This window comes from Biomphalaria glabrata, chromosome 5 (assembly GCF_947242115.1).
Source record: "Biomphalaria glabrata chromosome 5, xgBioGlab47.1, whole genome shotgun sequence".
Taxonomy (NCBI): Eukaryota; Metazoa; Mollusca; class Gastropoda; family Planorbidae; genus Biomphalaria; species Biomphalaria glabrata.
This window is the reverse complement of record NC_074715.1, coordinates 52,808,969-52,836,148: the sequence shown is the minus strand read 5'-3', so window position 1 is coordinate 52,836,148 and position 27,180 is coordinate 52,808,969. Positions and strand designations below refer to the sequence as shown.

General features: G+C 37.6%; 1 protein-coding gene across 1 annotated transcript in view; it reads right to left on the bottom strand.

The window, feature by feature from the left end:
* Positions 1–1,643: 1,643 nt before the first annotated feature.
* Positions 1,644–27,180, bottom strand: part of LOC106060859 (ferric-chelate reductase 1-like) — a 36,169-nt gene continuing 10,632 nt past the window's right edge. The window contains exons 5-16 of the mRNA XM_056030351.1: positions 26,933–27,167; positions 19,764–19,961; positions 18,263–18,358; positions 17,169–17,322; positions 14,555–14,677; positions 11,605–11,720; positions 9,544–9,630; positions 7,168–7,254; positions 5,750–5,849; positions 4,605–4,772; positions 2,831–2,955; positions 1,644–1,948 (exon numbers count right to left, since the gene is read on the bottom strand). Of these exons, the coding sequence (XP_055886326.1) occupies positions 1,784–1,948; positions 2,831–2,955; positions 4,605–4,772; positions 5,750–5,849; positions 7,168–7,254; positions 9,544–9,630; positions 11,605–11,720; positions 14,555–14,677; positions 17,169–17,322; positions 18,263–18,358; positions 19,764–19,961; positions 26,933–27,167 (1,654 nt within the window). The 3' untranslated portion in view covers positions 1,644–1,783. The remainder of the gene's footprint in view (positions 1,949–2,830; positions 2,956–4,604; positions 4,773–5,749; positions 5,850–7,167; positions 7,255–9,543; positions 9,631–11,604; positions 11,721–14,554; positions 14,678–17,168; positions 17,323–18,262; positions 18,359–19,763; positions 19,962–26,932; positions 27,168–27,180) is intronic.

The window sequence follows — 27,180 nt, the reverse complement described above, 5'->3', positions numbered from 1 at the left end:
CACTTGTAAATATTATTTCTCCCACACAGATTCTCTGATCAAGTTGAAACTTTGCGCAATTATTAATTTGCAAAACAAGACAGGAATAAAAAAAAAATTAACCAATTAATTACTGATAATTAATTATTTTGCTTGATACCAAAAAGGGAAGTTAGTCCTTCAATATTGAAAGATATGGCTAAATATGTAGCTTTTTGTCTGTACTTAGATAACTTTAATCGTTCTTTCTCCCTCACGCATTCTCGCATCAAGTTGAAACTGTAAACAATCATTTATTTATTATCGTATATTATTAATTGTTATGAATATGATTTACTCATAGACTTATAAATACTATATCTAGACTGGACATATGGGAAAGGACCAATGGCGAACGCTTTTGTGCCAGTTTTTAGTTTAGAATTTATAACTCCACAATGGTTAAACTTATTTAAAAAATGAAAACATCTGCGGACTCCTCAGCTATTGGGCGATAAAATTAAATTTGAATCTTTTTTCCATATCAGCTATTAAATTTATAAATCAAGTCAACTTGCGGTAGGGGTCAGACCTAATCAGCGAACACAATTTTCGCGGGAGTCATAATGAGCGAAAGGCCGTAAAAAATAGCGAAATAGCATGTTAAAATATAGGAAATTATGCTTCAATTAGTTCTATCATCTAACTTCTTCCATGAAGCATTATAACTATTGTCCTCCTTGTGGCATAAAGCCTAAATTTGTTTTCACTTTCTCGTGCTCCACATCTCCTTTCTCTGCTTGGAACTGATGTCTATATATAGCCTACGAAACTTGCGATCAATTTTTTTTCTTAAAACAAAGAAAGAAACTACAAAATTCTATATCGCCACCTTCCTACAGGCTACTCCACGTCGTACTACTCTCCATTTCATAAACTCTCGTTACTGCAACTATTTTTTTTTAAAGAACTTTTGTTTAGTGCACTTAATCACCATCAACTCGATCTCCCCCCCCCCACACACACACAAGCTGATTGACCCAAAGGCAGATCCCGAATGCGATGGATTGATGATGTTATGGAGACAGATCTACAACAGCTTGGGTTTCGGGCATGGAGACGAAAGGCTCAGGAGAGATCTTGTAATTTTATACATGTATATTATATGGTAACTCTTATATTTATTACTAAATATATAGTTCGCGTTTTTCCGATCCTGAAATCGAATATTTTCTCCTGGAAAACTCTTGGAAATCTCCTAAAAATCCTAATCTCAGAATGGTGGGGGAACCCTGTGAAAATGAATTCTGCACTTCTTTTAAACATTTATACACATATTAATATCATTAATTAGTAACAAGAGGTTAACCAGCCAGTTAAAAAAAAAGGAGGACGGCAAAACAGAGTCCCCCCCCCCCCCGTATAATCGCTGTTAAGATTAACTGAAGCGTCATTTCACCCTCACTGGCATAGAGGAAAGTAACTGCCAGCAAATGACCTCTGAAACTGTTGGAGAGCTGCGAGTCAAACATTTTAGACTGAAAGAAAATGCGGGAAAATATGCTGGTCGCAACTGGGCGTAGTCATGCGTCAAGTGCAGTCGGGTATGTTGGTTTTAATTTATAATAATATTTGAAAAACCATCTGTATAACACACACAAAAATATATAAAAAAATACTATTGCGATGTTCTGGCACTATGTAGATAGTGTTATAGACAATTTATTTTTCTTTTCTTTTCTTGTTTCATTAAATATTTTATTGAATAGGTTCAGAGGCGCATGCTGAAGCTTGAAGGCGAGGAGGCGACACTGCGCACTGGAAACTAAAATGGCCCAACGATCCTCACACTGTCATCGTGCTCGACCCTCTCGGTGTGGGGGCCAGCGTCGTCGATGGGGTGCTTCAGGAAAAAGTAGAGAACTGCGATGGAGAAACAGGCCGAGGCTAGCATGTGGAAGATGAGCAAAAAGGTTCGGATCCCGTTTTGCTGAGGAAACAAAAGGTGTACATAAGGAAAGATAAGAAATATCGTCCATGCCAGATTCTTCTTCCCAGGGTACATTTATACGGATGGAAGCTTGGAAACAAAATAACGCTTATATAAACAGCTTATATCTAAATATAATGAAGTCTTATTTTTAAAAAAACACAAAAAAACAGCACAATGCGTGGCTAGGTCGACTATATTAGTGCAGATTATAGAATATTTATGAAGGAGCGGTGGCTGAGTGGTACAGCGCTTATCTTCCTAAGGGTCCCGTGTTTGAATCCTGGTGAAGACTGCGATTTTTAATTCCTGGATCCTTAGGGTCCACCCAGCTCTAATGGGTACCTGACACTAGTTGGAGGGGGGGGGAGGCGGTTGGTCGTTGTGCTTTGCCATAGAAATGAATGACCTTTACATCATCTGCCCGCAAGGTCTTTAATACATATACACTGGACTCTTCATGGTCCAACTATTACCGCTCCAAGGGGTCGGAGGGCGGGGAGGTCTAGTTACCAGAGGTACGTTAGACTTCATTTAAACCTATATGTCAATATAATTATAATTATCATGCAACATATATTGTCCTACCCTTTCAATGGCATAACAAAATAGTACTAAAGATACGAAATACAGAACATTGGATATCTATCGTTACCAGGGTCACTGGTTCGAACCTTGGTCGACGCAGTCTTTTTTTTTTTTTGTCGCATTTAATTCACTACTTTCTCTAATTTAAAAACTAGGTCCCTGGTCCTGCTTTACTATGTTCAATATGTATGTATCAATTATTTAGACAGCATATTAACACGAAAATTAATTCTTGACCAGTTAATAAATATGTGCTTCAATAGTCCAGTTAAAAGTGTTCATATATGTACTAACTTTGCGATGGAAAGACATTGGCTTCTCGTCATCCAGTACCTTCTCGTTAGTACTTTCGGTCATACTGGGCAGCTCGCTTCCGGACATATCTGACATGTCAAGGTCATAGCTGCGTTTACTCTTTTCTTTAAATAAAAAAAAAAACATAAATAAATCAGATTACAAAAGATCATTCACAGGTCAGGTTAACAATATGTCACAACATACGCTACACCAGAGAAGACGAGAAAATGTTACCATACCGAAGTTAATTTGATACGCTTTGTTGGCAACATAAACGAACGGACGGGGCCTGACATTGAAAGAGATAATGTCCAAGGCAAAAGTCAGAGAGGGATACAAACGTTAAGTCTGTCCTTCTATACGGTTCAGAAACTTGGAGAGTCACTAAAACAAATATGGAAAAGCTCCAGAACTTTTGTTGACAGATGCTACGCCGGATATTAGGAATTATGTAGCCAGAAAAGATAACTACTGTCGATTTGTGGGAGAGAACTAGAGAAAAGCCCATAGCCCAAGACATCACTAAACGAAAAAGGAGCTGTATAGGACACACCCTGCGAAAACCAGCTGCCAATGTTGCAAGGTAGGCACTTGACTGGAACCCACAAGGAAAGAGGAAAGTGGGCAGACCCAAGCCAACCTGGAAGAGGTCAGTCATCAGTGAAGCTGAGGGTACTGGAATAACATGGAAGCAGATGAAGAAAGCTGCTCAGAACCGAGTTAGGTGGAGAGGTGTGGTTGCGGCCCTATGCTCCCCTGGAAGTGCACAGGATTAAGTAGGCTAAGTAAATAAGTCATGTCCAAGGCAAAGGTCAGAGAGAAATGAAGAAGCATGGACGACAGATCTTGTGTGGTGCCCCGAAAATCCAACAGACCAAGGGATATGGAAGGGGAGGTGAAGTAGTATGTAAATCACAGAGAGAAAAAGAAAAGAAATCGATGTTGAGAAATGTGGGGCCCATATAGGTGAACTAAAGTAAACCTGAAAAATAAAGTCGATTTAAAAAGATTTTGAAATGAACAGAAACAAACAATGTCAACCACGCCCATTTATTGCCAACTAAAAAATAGAAATTACTTTATTCTTTAAACGAAATAGCTTGGAAATTTGATTCCACAGTATTGAAAAATGTGCAACAATCATTATATAGCTTATCAACATACATCGTTCATGGCAGGGCCGACCTGAGATAATTGGAAGCCCTAGAGACGTAGTAAATTTGATGGCCCCTAAATGAATTAAAAAAATTAAAAGACCGAAAAATAAAACTACGCAATTAATTAAAACTTTTCTGAGTCTGTATCTAAATCAACAAACAAAGTCAATTGTAGTCAAACTGAATTTCCGTTTGATTGGACCAATACAAATTATCTAATCTTATCTAAAATAAATTCATATAGCACGATTCCATTAGCTCTCCGTGTGGCATATTGAATAAGAGTAGAAACATAGAGCTAGGCTAGTAGACGAGTCATAGAGTTCAACTAGGTTTAACATTGAATCCACGTTTAGCAATTTTGTTCTTAAATTATTTCGTAGTCCTGTTCGAGGCGAGGGCCCCAGGCGGCTGCCTCGTTTGCATATACCCAAGGCCGGCCCTGCTTGTACATCGGATACACCAAAGAGCTTACTATGTATGGACTGATCTCCGCTCATGAGACATCTTCAATTAAATAACGAAACAAATGTTAAACAAACAGGTCTTAGTAGTTTGAATAGCAAATGTAAATATAAATAAATATGATGAGTTCTTATTTAACGCCTGCTTACTGCAACAGTCAGACTGGCAACATCCGAACATATGAGCCAACAGGAAGGGCAGCACCCTGATGACAATCTCCATGACAACGTGGTATGCTATGAAGGCGAACACAACGTAAATGGCTTCCACGTCTGACTGGGATTTGGTTAGGTCAAGGCCGATTAAAATCAGGCCGTCTGTAAATGGAAAAAACTTTAAAAGCAATGTAGGAGTCTTAATGTGAGATCTGATCTACATTATAATAAATATATAACGTTTTAGGCTACTCTTGCGCACAGATTTTTAATGAACTTAAAATGTAATATTAGCATGCAGTCTTTTACTATGGAAGGCTGGCCAACTTTATTCGGCCCTGGGGCCATATGATAAACTCATTCTTAGCTAGTTTCCAGTAATTACGCTCTGTTTAATAATCCAATTCTTCGATTCCAAAGATTAAGGATAAGTGCAGTGTTTCACATGACTACGCGAACCCAATTGAGACCTGCATATTTTTCCGCATCTCTTGCAGACAAAGCCGTCCTCCGCTGGAGACCTGTATAAGTTTTCTTTTGTCTACTGCGCCTGTCTTCAAATGTATGTCCCGAGGCCTTATTAATAGCTCTCAAACTTATTTTTTTTATAACCCGAGAAGAGTGGAAGTAGTACAATCGGATACATTTTCTATTCTAAACAATGTCAAGGTCGCTTTGTTAAAAAGACCACTTGGACCGAGTTAATAATAAAATCTAGTTTGTGCTTAAGTCGAAAGAGTTTTAAATGTGAAAAGTGCTTAAAAGTGCCCAAATGTATATCATACCTTTTAAATAACGTTACTTGACAACACTTTCTATTTTTTCTGTACGCCGGATACACCAAATAGCTAGCTATTTTTAGTTATCCGCCAAAGATGAAATCTCCCATTAAATAAAATAATTGCCAGTATGGCTTTTGATTTTTAAAACCATATTTTTATCTTACATATTTCTATGTACCTCAAGATATTTTTGATAAGGCTCTATATTAAGAAAATCTATACACTTTATGTTTAAAGGTATTAACATAAACTCTAGCTACATTTTAGTTAATGAATGATGCAAACTGCTGTGCAATCAATATGTGGCTACATGGTTATAAGCATAGTAAATGGCACTGTAAAATGGTATACTCTTACAAGACAGAATGTAGGCCAGGATACCAATGCCCCAGTGAATCCAGTTAAACTTTGAGCGTGATGGTGCTTTTGGTTCTGGTCGGAATAGTGCCATGATTGGCTTGGGGAGAGAAAGAGTTAAAAAGCTTAAGGAATAGAGTACATTGATACATTGATATACTGATACACGAATGCTTCCAGGGGCGTAGCAAGTGTAAGACAGAATTAGAAAATCCTCCGGGCACCCACTTGAGGTGGACCCCAAAATGAGTTTTTTTTTTACTTTCAGTGTTAAATATTACGCAAAATGCAGGCCCCCCCCCCCCACCAATGAGGTCAAGTCCCCCTGGCCCCCAAATGATGGCAAATTCCCAGCTACGCCACTGAATGCTTTGATGTATTGATACACTGATATAATGTCGTCTTGTTATATTAATGCATGGATAAACTTCTATATCAACACTTTAGTACAAAGATACAATTACACATTGATACATAGATACAATGAGACACTGATAATGGGATACATTAATACAATGATACATAGATACATTGATACAATGATACAGTGATACATAGATACATTGATACAATGGTACAAGGCAGGGGCGTAGTGAGCAAAACGTGCGCTCGGGGAAAGGTACATTATTGGCGCCCCCCCCCCCTCATTTTACATGAACATCACATAGAAATAAAGGTTGTGAGTGGTGCTTTCCTCCCCGAGGGTAAAGCCCGGGGCATCGTGCCCCCTTTGCTCCCCCCCCCCTTCACTACGCCTCTGGTACAAGGATACATTGATATATGAATAAAATGATACGGGGACACATTGGTACGATGATACAGTGATACATTGTTACCGTTGTTTCATTAAAGTATGTCTATATCGATAAACTAACTTATCTATAAAGCTTTACCTTGATACAATGATAGATAAATTGCATGGTCAGATTTATATAATTTTTGGGACCCCGTACCATTCTTTTGTAAGCTTCACTGAAATGCACTTTATAATTGCTAGAATAATGACACGGTAGAATAATTGCATATTTAATCTCATTTTTCTTTTTTTATGGGCTATAAAGTATGCAATTATTTTTTTATTTTTATTTTTAAGTTTGAAGAGGCTTCTCTTTGAAGGTAGGGCCTTAGGAGAATGCGGCGAGTCTACATTTCTTACCATTATGCACTATATCAGCCAATACATTAAGACTTCAATATCATGATATTTATGTTTTACATTAGGTGAACCTATCACAGCATAAAAATAAATAAACTATATCTGTATAATGATATTTCTTTTTCATAACGCTTAGATATGAAGCGTAGTTTAATAAGATACAAAGCGCATGCTTACGTTACACATTACAGTGTGAGTTACGTAGATTAGTCAATGTAGTGGTCATTGATAAGAGAGGTGAGCACTACAGGAGTCTACTTACATTGACGAAGGTCATGACGACCAAAACAATACCAATGGGTGGGTGGAGCATTCTGTACCAGCTTTTGTTTCCAGGGGAATCAGGAATCTGAGGAAAGAGAACTTAGCAAAGTAACACTCAGATTGAAAAACAAAATTTATGCATGCTCCTGTTAAGAAGTCTACTACTAGTTTACTTTATGGGATATCAAATGGTAATATTGATCTTTGAAGTCTGGTAACTAGTTTACTTTATGGTATATCAAATGGTAATATTGATCTTTGAAGTCTGGTAACTAGTTTACTTTATGGGATATCGAATGGTAATATTGATCTATGAAGTCAGGTAACTAGTTTACTTTATGGGATATCAAATGGTAATATTGATCTTTGAAGTCTGGTAGCTAGTTTACTTTATGGGATATCGAATGGTAATATTGATCTATGAAGTCAGGTAACTAGTTTACTTTATGGGATATCAAATGGTAATATTGATCTTTGAAGTCTGGTAGCTAGTTTACTTTATGGGATATCGAATGGTAATACTAATCTTTGAAGTCTGGTAACTAGTTTACTTCATGGGATATCAAATGGTAATACTGATCTTTGAAGTCTGGTAACTAGTTTACTTTATGGGATATCAAATGGTAATATTGATCTTTGAAGTCTGGTAACTAGTTTACTTTATTGGATATCAAATGGTAATATTGATCTTTAAAGTCTGGTAACTAGTTTACTTTATGGGATATCAAATGGTAATATTGATCTTTGAAGTCTGGTAACTAGTTTACTTTATGGGATATCAAATGGTAATACTGATCTTTGAAGTCTGGTAACTAGTTTACTTTATGGGATATCAAATGGTAATACTGATCTTTGAAGTCTGGTAACTAGTTTACTTTATGGGATATCAAATGGTAATATTGATCTTTGAAGTCTGGTAACTAGTTTACTTTATGGGATATCAAATGGTAATATTGATCTTTGAAGTCTGGTAACTAGTTTACTTTATGGGATATCAAACGGTAATATTGATCTTTGAAGTCTGGTAACTAGTTTACTTTATGGGATATCAAATGGTAATATTGATCTTTGAAGTCTGGTAACTAGTTTACTTTATGGTATATCAAATGGTAATATTGATCTTTGAAGTCTGGTAACTAGTTTACTTTATGGGATATCGAATGGTAATATTGATCTATGAAGTCAGGTAACTAGTTTACTTTATGGGATATCAAATGGTAATATTGATCTTTGAAGTCTGGTAGCTAGTTTACTTTATGGGATATCGAATGGTAATACTAATCTTTGAAGTCTGGTAACTAGTTTACTTCATGGGATATCAAATGGTAATACTGATCTTTGAAGTCTGGTAACTAGTTTACTTTATGGGATATCAAATGGTAATATTGATCTTTGAAGTCTGGTAACTAGTTTACTTTATTGGATATCAAATGGTAATATTGATCTTTAAAGTCTGGTAACTAGTTTACTTTATGGGATATCAAATGGTAATATTGATCTTTGAAGTCTGGTAACTAGTTTACTTTATGGGATATCAAATGGTAATACTGATCTTTGAAGTCTGGTAACTAGTTTACTTTATGGGATATCAAATGGTAATACTGATCTTTGAAGTCTGGTAACTAGTTTACTTTATGGGATATCAAATGGTAATATTGATCTTTGAAGTCTGGTAACTAGTTTACTTTATGGGATATCAAATGGTAATATTGATCTTTGAAGTCTGGTAACTAGTTTACTTTATGGGATATCAAACGGTAATATTGATCTTTGAAGTCTGGTAACTAGTTTACTTTATGGGATATCAAATGGTAATATTGATCTTTGAAGTCTGGTAACTAGTTTACTTTATGGGATATCAAATGGTAATATTGATCTTTGAAGTCTGGTAACTAGTTTACTTTATGGGATATCAAATGGTAATACTGATCTTTGAAGTCTGATAACTAGTTTACTTTATGGGATATCAAATGGTAATACTGATCTTTGAAGTCTGGTAACTAGTTTACTTTATGGGATATCAAATGGTAATATTGATCTTTGAAGTCTGGTAACTAGTTTACTTTATGGGATATCAAATGGTAATATTGATCTTTGAAGTCTGGTAACTAGTTTACTTTATGGGATATCAAATGGTAATATTGATCTTTGAAGTCTGGTAACTAGTTTACTTTATGGGATATCAAATGGTAATATTGATCTTTGAAGTCTGGTAACTAGTTTACTTTATGGGATATCAAATGGTAATATTGATCTTTGAAGTCTGGTAACTAGTTTACTTTATGGGATATCAAATGGTAATATTGATCTTTGAAGTCTGGTAACTAGTTTACTTTATGGGATATCAAATGGTAATATTGATCTTTGACCTCACCTTACTGTAGCCCTTGGATTCGACTAAAATAAGTGCAAAGCCAACCAAAGTTAACAGAGCGGTCATTATCATACTGAAGCGGTGGATCTGAAGAAAAACATGTTTAAAAGTTTATTTTTTTGTATAAGGTTTGACATGTTTCGAATGTTTGGCATGTTTCACATGTTTTGATGTTTTACATAATTTAGATGTTTTACATGTTTTAGATGTTTCATATCTTTCGAATGTTTCACATTTTTTGAATGTTTCACATCTTTCGAATGTTTCACATCTTTCGGATGTTTTACATGTTTCGGATGTTTTACCTGTCTCGGATGTTTTACCTGTTTCGGATGTTTTACATGTCTCGGATGTTTTACCTGTTTCGGATGTTTTACCTGTCTCGGATGTTTTACCTGTTTCGGATGTTTTACATGTCTCGGATGTTTTACCAGTTTCGGATGTTTTACCTGTTTCGGATGTTTTACATGTCTCGGATGTTTTACATGTCTCGGATGTTTTACCAGTTTCGGATGTTCTACATGTCTCGGATGTTTTACCTGTCTCGGATGTTTTACCTGTCTCGGATATTTTTCCTGTCTCGGATGTTTTACCTGTCTCGGATGTTTTATCTGTCTCGGATGTTTTACCTGTCTCGGATGTTTTATCTGTCTCGGATGTTTTACCTGTTTCGGATGTTTTACATGTCTCGGATGTTTTACCAGTTTCGGATGTTCTACATGTCTCGGATGTTTTACCTGTCTCGGATGTTTTACCTGTCTCGGATGTTTTACCTGTCTCGGATGTTTTACCTGTTTCGGATGTTTTACATGTCTCGGATGTTTTACCAGTTTCGGATGTTCTACATGTCTCGGATGTTTTACCTGTCTCGGATGTTTTACCTGTCTCGGATGTTTTACCTGTTTTGGATGTTTTACCTGTTTCGGATGTTTTACATGTCTCGGATGTTTTACCAGTTTCGGATGTTCTACATGTCTCGGATGTTTTACCTGTCTCGGATGTTTCGGATGTTTTACCTGTGTCGGATGTTTTACCTGTCTCGGATGTTTTACCTGTCTCGGATGTTTTACCTGTCTCGGATGTTTTACCTGTTTTGGATGTTTTACCTGTTTCGGATGTTTTACATGTTTCGGATGTTTTACAAGTTTCGGATGTTAAACATCTTTCGGATGTTAAACATCTTTCGGATGTTTTACATGTTTTCGTATGTTTTGCATATTACGGGTGATCCGTCAAATTTGAAGATAATCTACTTCTTAGTCAATAGTAATAACAATTTAACAATTTTATTTTGTTTTGCCACATAGTACAATTGCTACCAAGGCAGTCAGAATTACAAATAATAACAATATACACGGAATCAAGACGAAAAGTAATAAATAGTAACAATAATGTAAGTAGTAATATAAAATATAATTATAACAATAATTATTGACAACGGTATAAGATCACGCGATTGACAGAAAGTGAAATGGTTATCTAGCACCTAATTACACTCCAAGCCATCAAAATAGCAACACACAATATGAAAATAATAATGTCAATAATGTCATAAAGTTATTATTAAAATAACAATATAAAGTTCAAAAGTAGGATGCAACTTCTGAAAAAAGGCAGTCCGAACCTAATCAAGAAGGGCCGGATGGGGGCACGAACCCGGGACCAACGAGATGAGACTGTTCCGCGCGCATACCGTACGACCAGGCAGCCTTTTCGCTTTTGTATTGCTTGTCTTTCATGTTATGTGTTGACATAAGTACTTAAAATATTAATGCAATATTTCCCATGGCTACGTAGCCCCAGCCACATACAGCGCAGGATAACCCTTGTCCTTCAGATGGAACTATTTCACAAGTCACAGCCAAATGGTTAAAAGATTGGTTGTTATACACATCTAAGATACTGACCCAAGAAGAAATTTTGTGTAGACATTGCAATTACAAAGTTTCATATAAATTTATACATACATCTATAAACTAGAATATTGACACATTCTTTTATTAGAAATGACTGAGTTAAATATATGTTTTACACTTGGTAACGTGTACATTTTGTACTTACATGAAACCAGACCAGAATGCCAAAAGGTTTCGAGTTGTTGAACATTGCACGGCCGTGTCTTGCAATAAACAGACCGGAACTTGCGAAGAACATCCAAGCGAATGTCATGGCCGTTCCTTGGGGGGAAAAAAATCAACACATTTACTGAGAGTAGATGTTTTCTAGAAAAATGAACTTTTTTTTTTATATTTTTTTTTTGGGGGGGGGGGGGGGGGGGGAAGGGGGAAGACGGGGGTTCATTTACTCATACAAGTGTTTTATGCTAACATAATGTTTTAAAATAACGCCTAAAGTATTAGTGTTTACAAACATTAGAGTCAGGGGTGTTTGTTTCACAAACAATTTCTTTCGTATCGTGACAAATTATTTAGAGCATGCCAACTAAAAATAAAATTATTTTGTAGTAAATAGGCTTTGGTTTCCTTATTGTTTAATGTGATTGAGACTTGCGTTAGTCTGTTGTCTGTTGGATTGTCCTGCATTGGGAAATAATGCTCTATACTATGGATCTAGCACGTTGACTGATCTGTTCACTGTTTCTTTTTCTTACTCTCCCTGTGTCTCTCCCTTTCTGTTTCTTGACATTCCTCCATCTATTTCTGTCTCTCCCACTCTCTCTTTGTCCCCCCTTCTCAATCCTCCCTGTATCTCAATCTCTCTCTTGCTCTCTATCTCCCCTCCTTTTATATCTGTCTCGCTCGAGCTCTCTTTTTTTCAAGTCAAAGTAGGTATAGAGAGAAAAAGAGAGAGAGAGAGAGAGAAAGAGAGAGAGAGAGAAGGAGAAAGAAAGAGAGACAGAAAAAGAAAAAAAGAGAGAGAAAATAGAGAGAGAAAAAAAGAAGAGATAAATAGTGAGAGAGAGAGAGAGAAAGAGAATAAGAAAGGGAGATAAGAGAGAGAGAGAGGGAGAGAAAAAGATCGAGAAAAAGAAGAAAGAGAGAAAGATAAAGGGAGAGAGTGAAAGCGAGAGAGCATCAAGAAAGAGAGAGTGAACAAAAAGAGATAGAGAGAGAGAGAAAAGAGAGAGAGAGAAAAAAAGAGAGAGAGAAAAAAAGAGAAAGAGAGAACTAAACAGTTTTCATCACATTTGCTGAAATTAAACTAGCAAAAATAATTGAGTAGGCGTAACATTTATTTATTCACTAAAACCAATACCAACTATAAAACACAGAAAAAAAAAGTTTGACATACAGTTATATTTCTTGGACATATAATACTACCGTAAAACGTATTTATTTGTAAATGTATCTTTTTAAGATGTTAGTAACAAAGAATCATTTTTAGTCACAAAGATTAAAGCTGGAAAGATAAATGATTAAAGCTTAGTTTGAAACAGGCATAATAACAGTCATAATACACAATACAATATTGTCTAATAAATTCATGTCTCATGCAATACAAAGTATTTAGCTTTGATAAATGCTGAAGTATTTCCTCCTTAAAATCCCTATTCATGTAAGGTCATTTTTTAAATCTGTTACCTGTTACCTTCGAAATATAAAAAGATTTTACCTAGACTTGGTACCTGACTATAGTCACTATCTTTCCAAGGCTTATAATTGTATATATACGTCTTGAATGTCGAACTTTAGAAGCTTATCTTTTTAAAGCCCATTTATTTAGCACAGTGATGCCCAAAATACGGCCCGCGGGCCACATCCGGCCCGCGACGTGGCTTTATCCGGCCCACCGAAACGTTGGCAAATAGTGTAGAAAATCCTCTCTCATAAAAGAAAAAGTTTGAAAAAAAAATCTTTCTCTACGTTAGGGTAAATGGATTGGTACTGATAATGAGCCACCAGACAGAACTGGAACTGGCTGACTTACAAAGTTAAGCATCCCTGTTTGACATTTTCAAGTGATTCAGAGAATGAATTTCTAGTCTGTGTAGCTTGCAGAAACATTTCTAAATCTCTTAAAACAAGCGTTCATGTTGATGACAATAATTACTTCTCAAGGACGAGCATATAGAAGTCTAGATTCGGGGCTCCAACTCAGCGAATTATCTATGCAGCCGGATATTTAAAATTTGGTTTAGGATAAACATTCATGAATCAATGTAAGTACTAGATTCAATGGTTTCAAATAAAAATGGTTTATTGTATATTTCCTTTTTTTTTTTTAATTGTTGTTGTTTTGTTGATGTGGCCCGCGACACGACTGTCGAAAATTAAAATGGCCCGCCGACCGAATAAGGTTGAGCATCACTGAATTTTAGCACATTATTAACTTATAAGAGTACATTATACCCTAAATATGTGTGCATTTATTTTAAGTTAATGATAATGGAAATGTTTATCAGTATGAGTTATTACTTTTTCTTTAACGCACAATTATTATTGTACTGTTAGTACTTGAGATAAGGAAACTATGATTTGTTTATGTATGGAAAAAAATGATTTAAGATCGGTATCGGTTTAATGAAAACAAAAAAACAATTTCCTGTGTTGCAATAATTTGAAAAGCTTTCAAGAAAGAGATCATTCCAATGTCATGTTTTCTTGTTGCCTTAGTAGAGGGAGAGAACTAGCACTGCCACGATGAGAACTAAGGGAAAGAAGAAAGGAGAACATTGATAACAGGATTTGTTTCCCCTTGTCTTTCCTTTCACGACTACAATATTCTAGCGTCTAGATTTATATTTTTCAGGCCTAAGTTTGAAAGATACTCGTGGATTTACCGAAAGCAATAGACAAATATAATGTATTATTTTTGTGTAGTGGTTAATTTATTTTAGACGAATGTCTTAGTAAAAGCGTAGTGAAGGGGGGGGGGGGGAGGCGGGCAAGGGGGGCACGATGCGCCACACGCGGCCTTTTTTTTTCTATGTGGTGCTCATGGAAAATGGGGGTGCGCCAAAAAAAGTACCTTGCACAGGGCGCACGTTTTGCTCAATACGCCTCCGTGTCTTAGTGTCACATCTAAGAGTAAAATACTTTAAGGATCTTACCGTGAGCTTTGACCATCGGGTAGACTGCGCTGGCTCCGCCCTTGACGCTGCCAACGTCCTGAAAGTTAATTTTCTGAGCTGACACTTTAGGCAATTTTTCATAAGAGTGTGGAAACTTGTTTCCTGAGTGAAGAGAATGTAGACAGGAGTTAGTTCAGAGAGTTTGGAATGTAGTTTTTTTCTTAACTGCTACAAAACATTATGTATGCTGTAACAGTCTTCATGTAGATGTTATACACACAATACGATTTAAGGCGATTAGGTATGCGCATGGGAGCCACGGTGGCTAAGTGGTAAAGCCCTTGGCTTCCCTACAGGGGGAAGCGGGCTCGGGTTCTATATCTAATTTCGGAAAGTAAAGGGGGTTAGTCGCATGACACCCTCAATAGCCATGTTCCTCAAAAACTGATGACCTTACATTAACTGCCCCAGGGCCGGTCTTAGGCCACTGCAATCTATGCGGCCGCAGTGGGTCCCGCACTTTCAACGGTCCCCGCTCGAATTCTAGGTGTAAATTATAAAAGTAAACCATATTAACTTATTATTAAAGGGGTTCCTGGAATTCTTCTGAAATTGCAAAATATACGAAAAAGTCATGAAAATCTCCTGAAATTATTAAAATCTTCTGAAAACTCATGCAAATCATCTTAAAAACAGACATAATTGTCATCTCAGGCTGTCATTCAATATTTAAAACGCCAATTCTACTCGACATTTAAAAAAAACGGCATTGTCAGCTTTCATTTAAATAAAAATTTAATAAGACGAATTTTAACCAAAATGAAGAAGTTCAAATAATTAATTTACATTAATAATCACTGGACTACAAATATACATCTAAATCTATCTCAAACTCTTAAAAAAAACAAAAGCGATATTTTTCTAGTCGATAGTAAATCTAAAAGGCAGATGCAAATGTTTATCGGCTTTTTGTTAGAAAACTACCATCTACTGTAGATGGCTCGTAAAGTTAATTTGACAGTAATTTTATACTTAGTAAAGTATGAATAAAATACAAAGATGAATTTTGTTTTTAATACAAAATTTTAATTTTCTCTTTTATCCTTATCCCTACCCATACTGGGCCCCAAGCAATCCGTTTTGCATAGGGCCCCGCAATCTGTAGGACCGGCCCTGATCCGCCACATAGATCGCAAGCTCTGAAATTATGCGCCTGTGTCTGTCATTAAACTAAATTTCATGGAATAAAGAGCATAAGACTTCAAACAGATTGCTAACAGAAACTAATATCTATATGCACTATGTACTCATTGTTACATTATCTACCGATTTACAGTTACTGAAGTTCTTCGAAGAGCGTGTCTGCAAAGCATCCATACAATCCAGAGGCAGTCCCAGCTGCGATGGGCAGGACACGTCTACAGAATGGAAGACCACCGCATCCCTAAACGACTCTTGTATGGCCAACTAAGCGAAGGAAAGCGCTCGCAAGGTGGGCAAAGAGAGCGCTTCAGGGACACCCTCAAAGCTTCTCTGAAGGCGCTCAGCATGGACCCAGCCACCTCGGAGACAGAGGCACATGACAGAGCATCGTGGCGTCGCTCTGTGAAAACTGGCGCACAGGTTGCTGAGGAAAAGAGAACAACCCTGGCAGAAGAAAAACGCCAGAGAATAAAAGCAAGGCCCACGACACTAGCTCCAGCTGAAATAACCTGCCCAGTGTGCAGCCGAACATTCCGGGCTCACATAGATCTCACCTGCAAAGCCCTCAGCCCCCTGGATGACAAAGTGGTCATCATCCAACCACGATGTACGAACTATATATCTACCGATGATTGCTTTTGTTTGTCAAATCAAATAAGCTGACCAGTGGTCTGTACTCACCTTTAACTGTCGTACTTTATAAGGTAATATTTATCCATCCATCCATCCATCCCAGTGGCGCTACAGCCCATGGAGGGCTCTGGCCTGATTTAACACATCCTTCCATTCAGATCTCTCCTGGGCCTTTCGTCTCCACGCCCTAATCCCAAGCTGCTTCAGATCTGCTTCCACATCATCTATCCATCGCATTCGGGGTCTGCCTTTGGGTCGCCTAGTACTAGTAATACTAGTAATAAATGAGGCTCGAACCCCCAGACCCTCCCAACAGTTTCGCCTATTGCATTTCTCATTGTGTTAATTAAACGTTGTAGCGTATGATGCCCTGCAATATTTGTGTACTATATTTTTGAAATTGGAGGCGGTTGGGGTTGAGTGGTAAACCACTTGGATCCGAACTAGAGGTCTCGGTTCCAATCCTGGTAAAGACTGGGATTTTTTTTATTTTGTTATCTTTAGAGCGCCTCTGAGTTTACGCAGCTCTAATGGGAACCTGACATTACTCGGGGAAAGTGAAGGCGGTTGGTTGTTGTGCTAGCCACGTGACACCCTCGTTAACCGCGTGTCTCGGGAACAGAAGATCTTTACATCGTCTGCTCCATAGATCGCAAGATCTGAAATAGTAATCCTCAGGCTGGGCCTAACTGATAGTCTCAGTCTAGGCCTTAATGATACAGGTTCAGACTAAACCTACCTGATACAGCATCAGAATAAACCTACCTGATACAGCCTCAAGCTAAAACTACCTGATACAACATCGGACTAAACCTACCTGATACAGCCTCACCGTAAGCAACCATTAGGTGATAAGGTTTACTGAGATCAAAGACTTTGGGTTCTCTTGGGTACTCAATCTTCCTTTCAAAGCTGCATTCGAGAACTCCATTTTTGACAGAGCCCCCATAATTGTGTAGACCGGCATGTTTCTAATTTTAAAAAAAAGTATTTGGTTGATGAATACAAAATAAATTTGATTGCAAATAAATTAGCATTCTAATGTAAAATCAACCCCGGCCATCGTTACACAGAGACACACACACCTAATCGTTACACAAAATTTGGCAGTAAGTCCATATTCTAAAAACCTTAGACGACCATCCTACAAGGAATAGTTCCAGGCATAAGGAGAAGACTCAGCAGACCTATATGTAAGACTAATATAGTACCACAATTACTTAGTGCATGGAACTAATATATACGTATGCTACTGTTTAACTTAGCATACATAATAAGAAATCTTATCTTATCTAATACAGACGCTACTACAAAAAAGAAGATGATTACGTCCTACGCGTCATATACTAAGTCATGCATGTTAACCAATGACTTAAATTCTGCCAAGTCACTGGTTTTCCTGGCTAGCTCATCTAACCCATTCCATGCTCTAATAGCACTAGGGAAGAAGGTGCACTTGTACAAATGTGTCCTAGCATGTGGGACGAGGAATGTGCCTTTATCTTTGTGTCTTTCTGAGTATTTTATTTGATTTTGTTTTTGTATTTGAAGATTATGGTTCAGTGTTTTATGTATAATTGCTACTTTATTTTTGAGTAAATCTGTTTGATATTTGTTTCATTTCTGCCTTTAAATTAATGTTTTGTATGTTTAAGAGGCAAGAATCTGTGCTTGAACAGGTTACATCATCGCAGAAATAATGCATTTTAATGCATGCTTCCATTGTAAAGTCTCTCTTCGAATATTTCTAAATTCATAGAGCTTAACCATTATGTTACTCTAGTCAAATATGGATACTCATTAATAATTGTTTAGGAGAAGGGGAAGGGAAACGGTTACCTGTTTATATTTTTTAACCTATGACCTATGACCCATGACCTATGACGCTCGGATTTGAACTCAAGTACTTACGTCGTCAGGGTATTCGTTGAACTTGTCCGTGTTGAAGGACGTCTTGACCTGCACCGTCCCAGCATCCATCACGCACTCCATCACGCTGTCATCTCCCTGAGAGTTGAAATGATGGAATCAGGCTCAAATACATCATTATAAAACCTTCAAATCGTAGCGCGAAGAAAGCTGCCAACATTGCATTTTGTTTTTAAACTCATACTTCACGTTTATGGGCCCTTAATCTGTTGCAGTGAAACAAAATAATTCTATTTTATATTCCAGGGTTGGTTAAGATTTTGTTTTTCGTAATGATAAGAAATCTATTTCTCTTAGAAGGCATTTAAGAAAAGAAAAACCAGTAAAGTTTCCTTCTCAGACCTCGTGATCTATGGGTCAGATGATGTTAAGTTCATATGTTTCTTTGTTCAACTGTTAACTAGCAGGATATCACGTGACCAGCACAACGACCAAGCTTTTCCTTTTCGCAAACTAAAGTCAGGTACCCATTAAAGTTGGGTGGATTCTGGGGCGCTCTAAAATCCCAAAATTCAAAATCAGTCTTCACCGAGATTCGAACCCAGGACCCCAGGTTAGGAAGCCAAGCGCTTAACCACTCAGTCAACGCGCCACCTAGAAGGCTTTTAGATATAATTTATTGCGCTGTCCATATGTTATCTGCAAACAGGGACAGGTGCCGCATCTTCATGAAGAACTTAAGATATGTGGACACCAACTTGGAAGAGACTGCAGAGGTTTGTCGGCGCTTGATCTCTATAGAGACAGCTTGCCGCTCAGTGCGTTCAGGAGGATCCAAGTCAAAGATCTAATTATACCTATTTAATTTATTAAAGTATTTTTCCCAAGGAATTCTGATAATTTTATATTAATATATTAGAAATGTTTTAAGATGTTGAATATATAATACAGACTCAGGGACTTCCTAAGAATCCCGAACGTCAAAATCCCAGTCTTCGCAGGGATTCGAACTTAAAGCAAAGACCTTTACCACTTATCTTCTTATCTTATAAAATATAGACGTTATTAAAAAAAAAAAAAAGATGACTTCCTACACGTCATGCATATTAACCAATGACTTAAATTCTGTCAAGTCACTGGTTTTCTTGTCTAGCTCAGGCACCACATTCCATGCTCTAATAGCACTTGGGAAGAAGGAGCATTTGTACAAATTTGTCCTAGCATATGGGAAGAGGAATGTGCCTTTATCTTTGTGTCTTTCTGGGTATTTTTTTAGGTTTAGTTTTTGTATTTGGAGATTATGGTTAAGTGTTTATGCGTAGTTGCTACTTTACTTTGAAGTCTTCTGTCCTGAAGACTTCCAAAATTTAGTGATTTTACTAAAGGTGTGACTCTGGCCAATTGTGAATATTCCTTTGTTATAAATCTCACTGCTCTATTTTTTGTCTAAGCCAAAATGCCCGTTCAATATACTAGGCATAGGTTTATATGTTGTTGTTTTTTAATTTGATCCTTTTTCAAAAGTACTAATCTATCTTCCTACCATGTACTGGTCATTGGAGAGTCCCAATGAGATCCACTGGTCAGTAGGAGACGGTATCTTGAACAAGAACTGAAACTTGACAATATCAGTTTGATAAAGCCAGGATATCAGGTAGGTACAGGGAGCCCCTGTACCACAATCATGGTAACAGCCTTTGGTTTTACCACACTCTGGGTCCACTGCGACAACTCCTGGGTTCTGAAATCAAAGACCAGTCAGTAGCTTTAAAACTAATTGAAACTAACAAGCTTTAATTGTTGATTTTTTTTTTTTACCAATATTTGTCTTTCACGAAAAGTTAAAAAGTAAAGTAAAGTTCCCCTTTCAGAACTTGTGGTCTATAGGGCGAATGATGTAAAGGCCATTTGTTTCTGTGGCCTACGGTTAACTAGGGTGTCATGTGGCCAGCACAATGACCAACCGCCTTTACTTTTCCCCAACTAATGTCAGGTACCCATTAGAGCTGGGTGAACTCAGGGGCGCCCAAAGATCCCAAAATTGAAAATCCCAGTTTTCACCAGGATTCGAACCCGGGACCCCCGGTTCGGAGGAACAAGCGCTTTACCGCTCAGCCATACGAAAGGTATTACATTAAACTTTTCTCTAATTATTGCTTTTTTGTGACTGTACGCACCGGTACGGCGTACCGGCACCTTTTTCAATGTGGTGAAAAATTATTTTTTCTTGTATTGTTACGTTTATTATTTATTTATTAGTAGCTAAAAGTTAGGCGGTCCATCACTGAGTACCGGCACTGCCTATAATGAAACTGTTTTGAGAAACTGTGTACGTCCCGGCCATTTAAAAAAAAACTATGGGAAATGTACAACCTTTTAAGAATTGTGGATTATTTTTTTTGTACCAATATTTGTCTTTCATGAAAGGTATTACATACAAATTATTTTTCTCACCTATAATGAAACTGCTTTCAATAACTGTCAACGCCCGTCCAATATATATATATATATATATATATATATATATAAGAAAGAAAGAAAATTGCCCATCCTATGCAACATTGAAAGAAGGTTAAGTGATTCTGTGAAAGTACAGAAGGGTTCTAGGTATCACATTGAAATATCGCATTACAAACAAAGAGATTAGAGACAGGGTTACCGCAGCGAATCGACCCCATGATGACCTGCTGAATATCGTTAATAATTGCAAGCTTTAAATCTATAGCTATATTACAATATCTTCTGGACTTGTAATAAATCTATAGCTATATTACAATATCTTCTGGACTCGTAAAAACCTTCCTTCAGGAAACAGTACCAGGAAAATGAATAGGCAGACATAAAAAGGTTAGGTAAGTGTAAAGGTAAAACATACGTCTGAAATGATGCTGACTCTACAAGAAGACAACCAAGCATTGAGTAGTTTGCTGTTGTTTTTTTTCTAAATAAACGTGTTCGGGGCCATTGGTCGTAAGCGAGCGATCACTGAGTGCTTGATAACTATTATTTGTTTCAAAGGTTTTATCAACTCAATCCGTCCGTTTGTCTGTCTGGGTGGAATCTTGGACATGCTATTTCTCCCTATTACCATTCTCGGATCAAGTTGAAACTCTAAACAATTATTTATTCTACATTATTGAAAGGTATAGTTGTAAATGTGGAGTGCTTCTCTGTAGATAACATTTAAAAAAAAATTATATTTGGCTTGTTTGTAATTTTTAATTCTAAATTTTAGGTTGCTATAAATTGTGGTCTTAGAAGCGCAAAAAGGGAAGTAAATCATCCTTGATCCCCCCATCCTGCTCGGTTATCGTCCTTTAATGTCTAAACTTTTCAGATTAGGCTACTTATGCCTTAGGCGCAGACTAAGACGAGAAAACAGCACACTTAGCAGCACACTACTAGAGCCATAGTAAACAAAGTTGGTCACGCCCATCGTGTAAGCGCAGTGAGACTTAACTGGACAGTTTTAGATTTGAAAAGTTGAACTACTTGAAACGTTTGATGTTGGCTAATAGTGAGTTGACCTAGATACAATTTATGCGTTTTAGGTTTGATACTTTGAGACAACCTCTGACGTTTGCTGTGGATGATCCTTTATTTAACATGATTGACAACGCAAATCTTGGCAAACAAAAGCGTTTGATTGGCGCTAGTTTTTACCTCTCTCGGTTACACTACACCCGTACTGGCATGGAGATATTTGTTGTATGTGTAGGGGTGAGGTGTGTGACATGAAACAAGGAGAGTGACAGCATGAAAGAGCGCAGAGCCAACAAAAATCTGAGAGAAGGAGCGGGCCTATCTGCAACTGACCAAACCCACCCATGCCACGTATGCGGCCGGCTTTTAATAGCGAGGATTGGACTTAACAGTCATCTTTGAGTTCATGGGATATGTGAAATGTGCTCATCTTCGATCGCGATATATCAAGAATGAGTGGGTGAGATTGTGTGTGTGTGTAAGACAGTGTGTGTGAGACGGTGTGTGTGAGACAGTGTGTGTGAGACAGTGTGTGAGAGACAGTGTGGATGAGACAGTGTGTGTGAGACAATGTGGATGAGACAGTGTGTGTGAGACAGTGTGTGTGAGACAGTGTGTGAGAGACAGTGTGGATGAGACAGTGTGTGTGAGACAGTGTGGATGAGACAGTGTGTGTGAGACAGTGTGGATGAGACAGTGTGTGTGAGACAGTGTGTGTGAGACAATGTGGATGAGACAGTGTGTGTGAGACAGTGTGGATGAGACAGTGTGTGAGAGACAGTGTGGATGAGACAGTGTGTGAGACAGTGTGGATGAGACAGTGTGTGTGAGACAGTGTGTGTGAGACAGTGTGGATGAGACAGTGTGTGTGAGACAGTGTGTGTGAGACAATGTGGATGAGACAGTGTGTGTGAGACAGTGTGGATGAGACAGTGTGTGTGAGAAAGTGTGGATGAGACAGTGTGGATGAGACAGTGTAAATGAGACAGTGTGGATGAGACAGTGTGTGAGAGACAGTGTGTGAGAGACAGTGTGGATGAGACAGTGTGTGTGAGACAGTGTGGATGAGACAGTGTGGATGAGAAAGTGTAAATGAGACAGTGTGGATGAGACAGTGTGTGTGAGACAGTGTAAATGAGACAGTGTGGATGAGACAGTGTGTGTGAGACAGTGTGGATGAGACAGTGTAAATGAGACAGTGTGTGTGAGACAGTGTGTGTGAGACAGTGTGTGTGAGACAGTGTGTGATACAGTGTGTGTGAGACAGTGTGGATGAGACAGTGTGTGTGAGACAGTGTGGATGAGACAGTGTGTGTGTGACAGTATGAAAGAGAGGGAGGAGGAGGAAATGAGGAAGTCTGGAAGAACAAAGAGTATACAAAAAATATATTGAACTCCACTCGTGTTGACTGTCTTGTGATGTAGATGCAGATAGCTCCTGAAACCTAGGCGTCATAATTAGTTAGAATCTGTTCATACCATTAAAAAAAAGTTCTCCTTTCAGACCTTGTGATCTATAGGGCAGATGATGTCAAAAAAGTCATCTTTTTTTTTTTGGCCAACGGTTAACGAGGTTGTTATGTGGCCAGCACAACGATCAACCGCCTTTACTTTTCCCCACCTAATGTCGCGTACCCATCAGAGTTTGATGGACTCAGAGGCGCCCTATAGGTCAAGAAGTTAAAGTCTCAGGTTTCATCAGGATTCAAAAGCGAGGCACTTTATCACTCAGCCACCCCACCTCCGTCAGACTATACAACAATAAACAAAAACCATTAGCTTCATAAAAAGAATGTTGTTGTTTTTTATGATGTTTCTTGATTTTCGGTTACGTTCAAAAAAGTTATATTAATTGAGCTAGTTATTTCCTCCACACAGGATTTCGTTATAATTCCTTCTTTGAAATGTACTTACGCCTGTAACTACTGTAAGCAGCTAACACAAGGATGTGATTTAAAAGTACTGTCCCCCTGGATCACATGACGAATTTTATAGACATCAAATTTGTCAGGCTCGTCCATCAATCCTGACAGCCCTAGGGTCAGCTCGACGTCTAGTGTATGTGTGTTTGTGTAAGGTGTGTATGTGTGTTTGTGTTTGGTGTGTGTGTTAGTGTCTGGTGTGTGTGTTTGTGTCTGGTGAGTCTTCTACTATGATGATTCAAGCGTCTGTTCGTCAATGCGTTTCTGATGACATTTAAAGCTTCCCTTAAAAATAACCCCCCTATTCCTAAATCTATACTTTCTTTTTGAAGTGTATCTTCGTATCTCTACTGTTTCGGCATTGCATTTCATTTATCTTCTGTTCTTGCTTTGTTAAAGCTCAAGATCTACTAGACAGAAAAATAATATACAGTTTTTTTTTCTCTTCATTTTCATTTTTTTTTAATTGGTAAATTAAAGTTTACCCTTTACAGATCTTGTGATCTATAAGTCAGATGATGTTAATTTCATTGTTACCCACGGCTAACGAGGGTATCATGTGGCCAGCACAACGACCAATCGCATTTATGTCTCCCCAACTAATAACGAATACTGAAAGGCGCCCAAAAGATCTCAAAATTAAAAATTTCAGTCTTCGATATAAAAAAACATTGAAATTGTTAATTCTGCAATAAAATACAAAACTATTCGTAATCAGGGGCAGATTTAACCAGTTATATGCATATCTGCTATCGGATACAGGCTTTCATTAATAATTAAAGTTTAGAGATTTGTTTTTTTTTTAAGTTTCGAGAGTACATTCAGAAATTAAGGTTATTCCTTCCAGGTTCAAACCTCTTGAGGGGAGGGCTTGGGATGGACGAAGGGTTCAACTCGTGACCATCAGGTAAACATTCATTAATGCCTACCACACAACCAGTCGTGTCTTCTGTTCTCTTCTACCCATTTCAGTTGATCAAAACAATTTATTGTACAGGTTTTATACTGGGATAGAAACTTGCTGTTTAATTCATTTACGATTATTTAAGATTTTTATAATTATAATATTAATAGGCATACGTCGTATACTATGAGACATGGTATGCTTAAAATAACTCTTTGGTGTATCTAAAAGTACCATGGGCATCCATTATGTTCTTGGTTTGTTTTCCGTAGATGTTCCATGTTTTCAATGTTCTGTCAGAATTGAGGATAATTTCATTCTAGCCAAACCTACTGCAGTGCGACTGGGAATGTTCGCGGATCGAACTCAGGACGATCGTGACGACTGTCCAAAAAGTATAAAACATGACCAGGCAGACTTCAGTTTCTTTAATTAAAAAAAAAATGAGGGTTGAATTATATGTCTCCTGAATTCCATTTAGGCGCGAACGTACAAGCGAGAGCAAGACGAACTGTAAATTGGCAAATACGGGAGGCTGCACAGATCCGTTTTTTTTTTTGGTTCGTCGCCGTCTCATAGGTATTGAAGTAGTAACCATAGCGCGAAGGGCTTGATGCCTAATTTTGGGCCTAGAGTAAAATGTTTGTCAAATGTTTTACATGTTTCGGATGTTCCTTCAGAGTTGAAGATAGTTTACTTCCTAGTCCAAACCTCCCGCAGGACGACGGGGGGATGGGAGCGGGCAGGCTTTGAACCCTCGACCGTCGATAAATCCGAACGACAGACCAGGCAGCCTTTGGAAGGTAGACGTCTAGCTCTTTTAAGAAGGCTCACATACAGTGAGCGTCATGGTTCTATTATTTGTACAAGTGGTTTAAATACTGCCTTTTTGTAAACTATCTTATCTTATTTAATAAAGACGTTACTTCAAAAAGAAGATGATTACGTCCTACGCGTCATGCACCTAGTCATGCATATTAACCAATGACTTAAATTCTGCCAAGTCACTTAATTTCCTAGCTGCCTCAGGCAACCCATTCCATGCTCTAGTAGCAGTAGGCGTGACTAGGGAAGAAGGAGCATTTGTACAAATGCTGATAAAGTATAAGATGACTCATTTCTGTTTCACTCAAATATAGTGGAGGGGCTGTTGGAAGGGAGAGGGCACCATCCTTTTCATGAACCCGACTTGAGATTAGCGCTCCTAACAGGAATATAACGCAATTTTAGCATTTAAATTCACCCAGACATACACAATGACGTACAGACTGCATAAAAGTAAAACGAAAATAAAGAAAGAAATAAAAGAGGAAAGCTTGTGAAACTTTATTTTATTCCAATTTTACATTTGACAAAACTTTGTGACAATGCAGACGTCAAAGTCAAGGGAAATTACTCCCACATAAAAAAATATACAAAATTGAATGGATGTTTGACATATCTTCCGGAAACAGACTTTACTATTGGGATAGTTTTTAATTTTCTTTCTTTTATAAAAGATTTCCACAAGCTTTACCTCTTTTATTGGTTAGTCCTGTCAGATGTCATCGAGTTTTACTTTCGGTTTAATGACAATTATCATTATGTCCATTTTTCTTAAATGTCAAATTTCCATTCAGCCAGTGGGTATATTGAAATTTCCAATAATTTTTAGCATATACATAAAAATTAAAGAGATTCCTTTACGGTTAGGAACTATGGGGTTAATTGTCAAATCAAATATATTTTTGTTAAGTTTTAAATTAATAGATTTGAACAATGCTAATTACAACTGTGTATAGAATGATTTAAAGTTGGAGTACTTATCAATTATGCTACATAATACAATTTTTGTCTCGATAGCTATGAGTCAACAGGGTGCATAAGAGACAATATTTTCTTTATAATCCTGCATTCAAAACAATTGACAGTGGAAAGTAATCTTTGCAATAAATTGTATAAATAGTTTTAAACCTTTACATAACATTTCTAATGAGATGAATTGTGTGTTAATTGTAATACATTACCAGTAGGCTACTTAGACAATTCCATCCCTTTGAAATAAAGCCTCTTTAACAGGAAAATTACATTTCGACCACAATATAAATAATATCAAAGCAAACTTTAGGCCAATCCACCAAATACCTCATTCGAAAGAAACTAAAGACACTGACCTATATACATTATGTGTTCTAAAAATATCTCATTTCAGAAACGAAAAAGGGAGAAAACAGACTTTATTTACAATGAAGATATTTTAAATATAGGTCAGTGACGAAGGTTTCACCACTTTCCAGGATTCTCAAAAACGATCTAATAATGTACAAATGGTGTCCAAAGCTATCTAAGTGTTCAGAGTTACACAAGTCTTTGGGATGCACAAAAACACAAGATGATTGCAATAAATGACTTTGCGAGGCCCACCTGAGATGAGGAGACGCCTGTGTTCACGGGCTTGGCTCCGCCCATGGCTCCTGGCGTGGTTGTAGCCGGTGCGAGCAGCTTGGTGGTCATCTGGCCACCGGGCAATGACATGGTGGTCATTCCTGTCATTGAGGTCACGGCACCCGGATTAGCGCCACCTGGTGCAGCGCCCACTGTCACGTCTGCTGATGGAATCATGGTCCAGAAAAGGGATTTTTCTTGTACTACAGTAGCCCTGTAGAAAAATG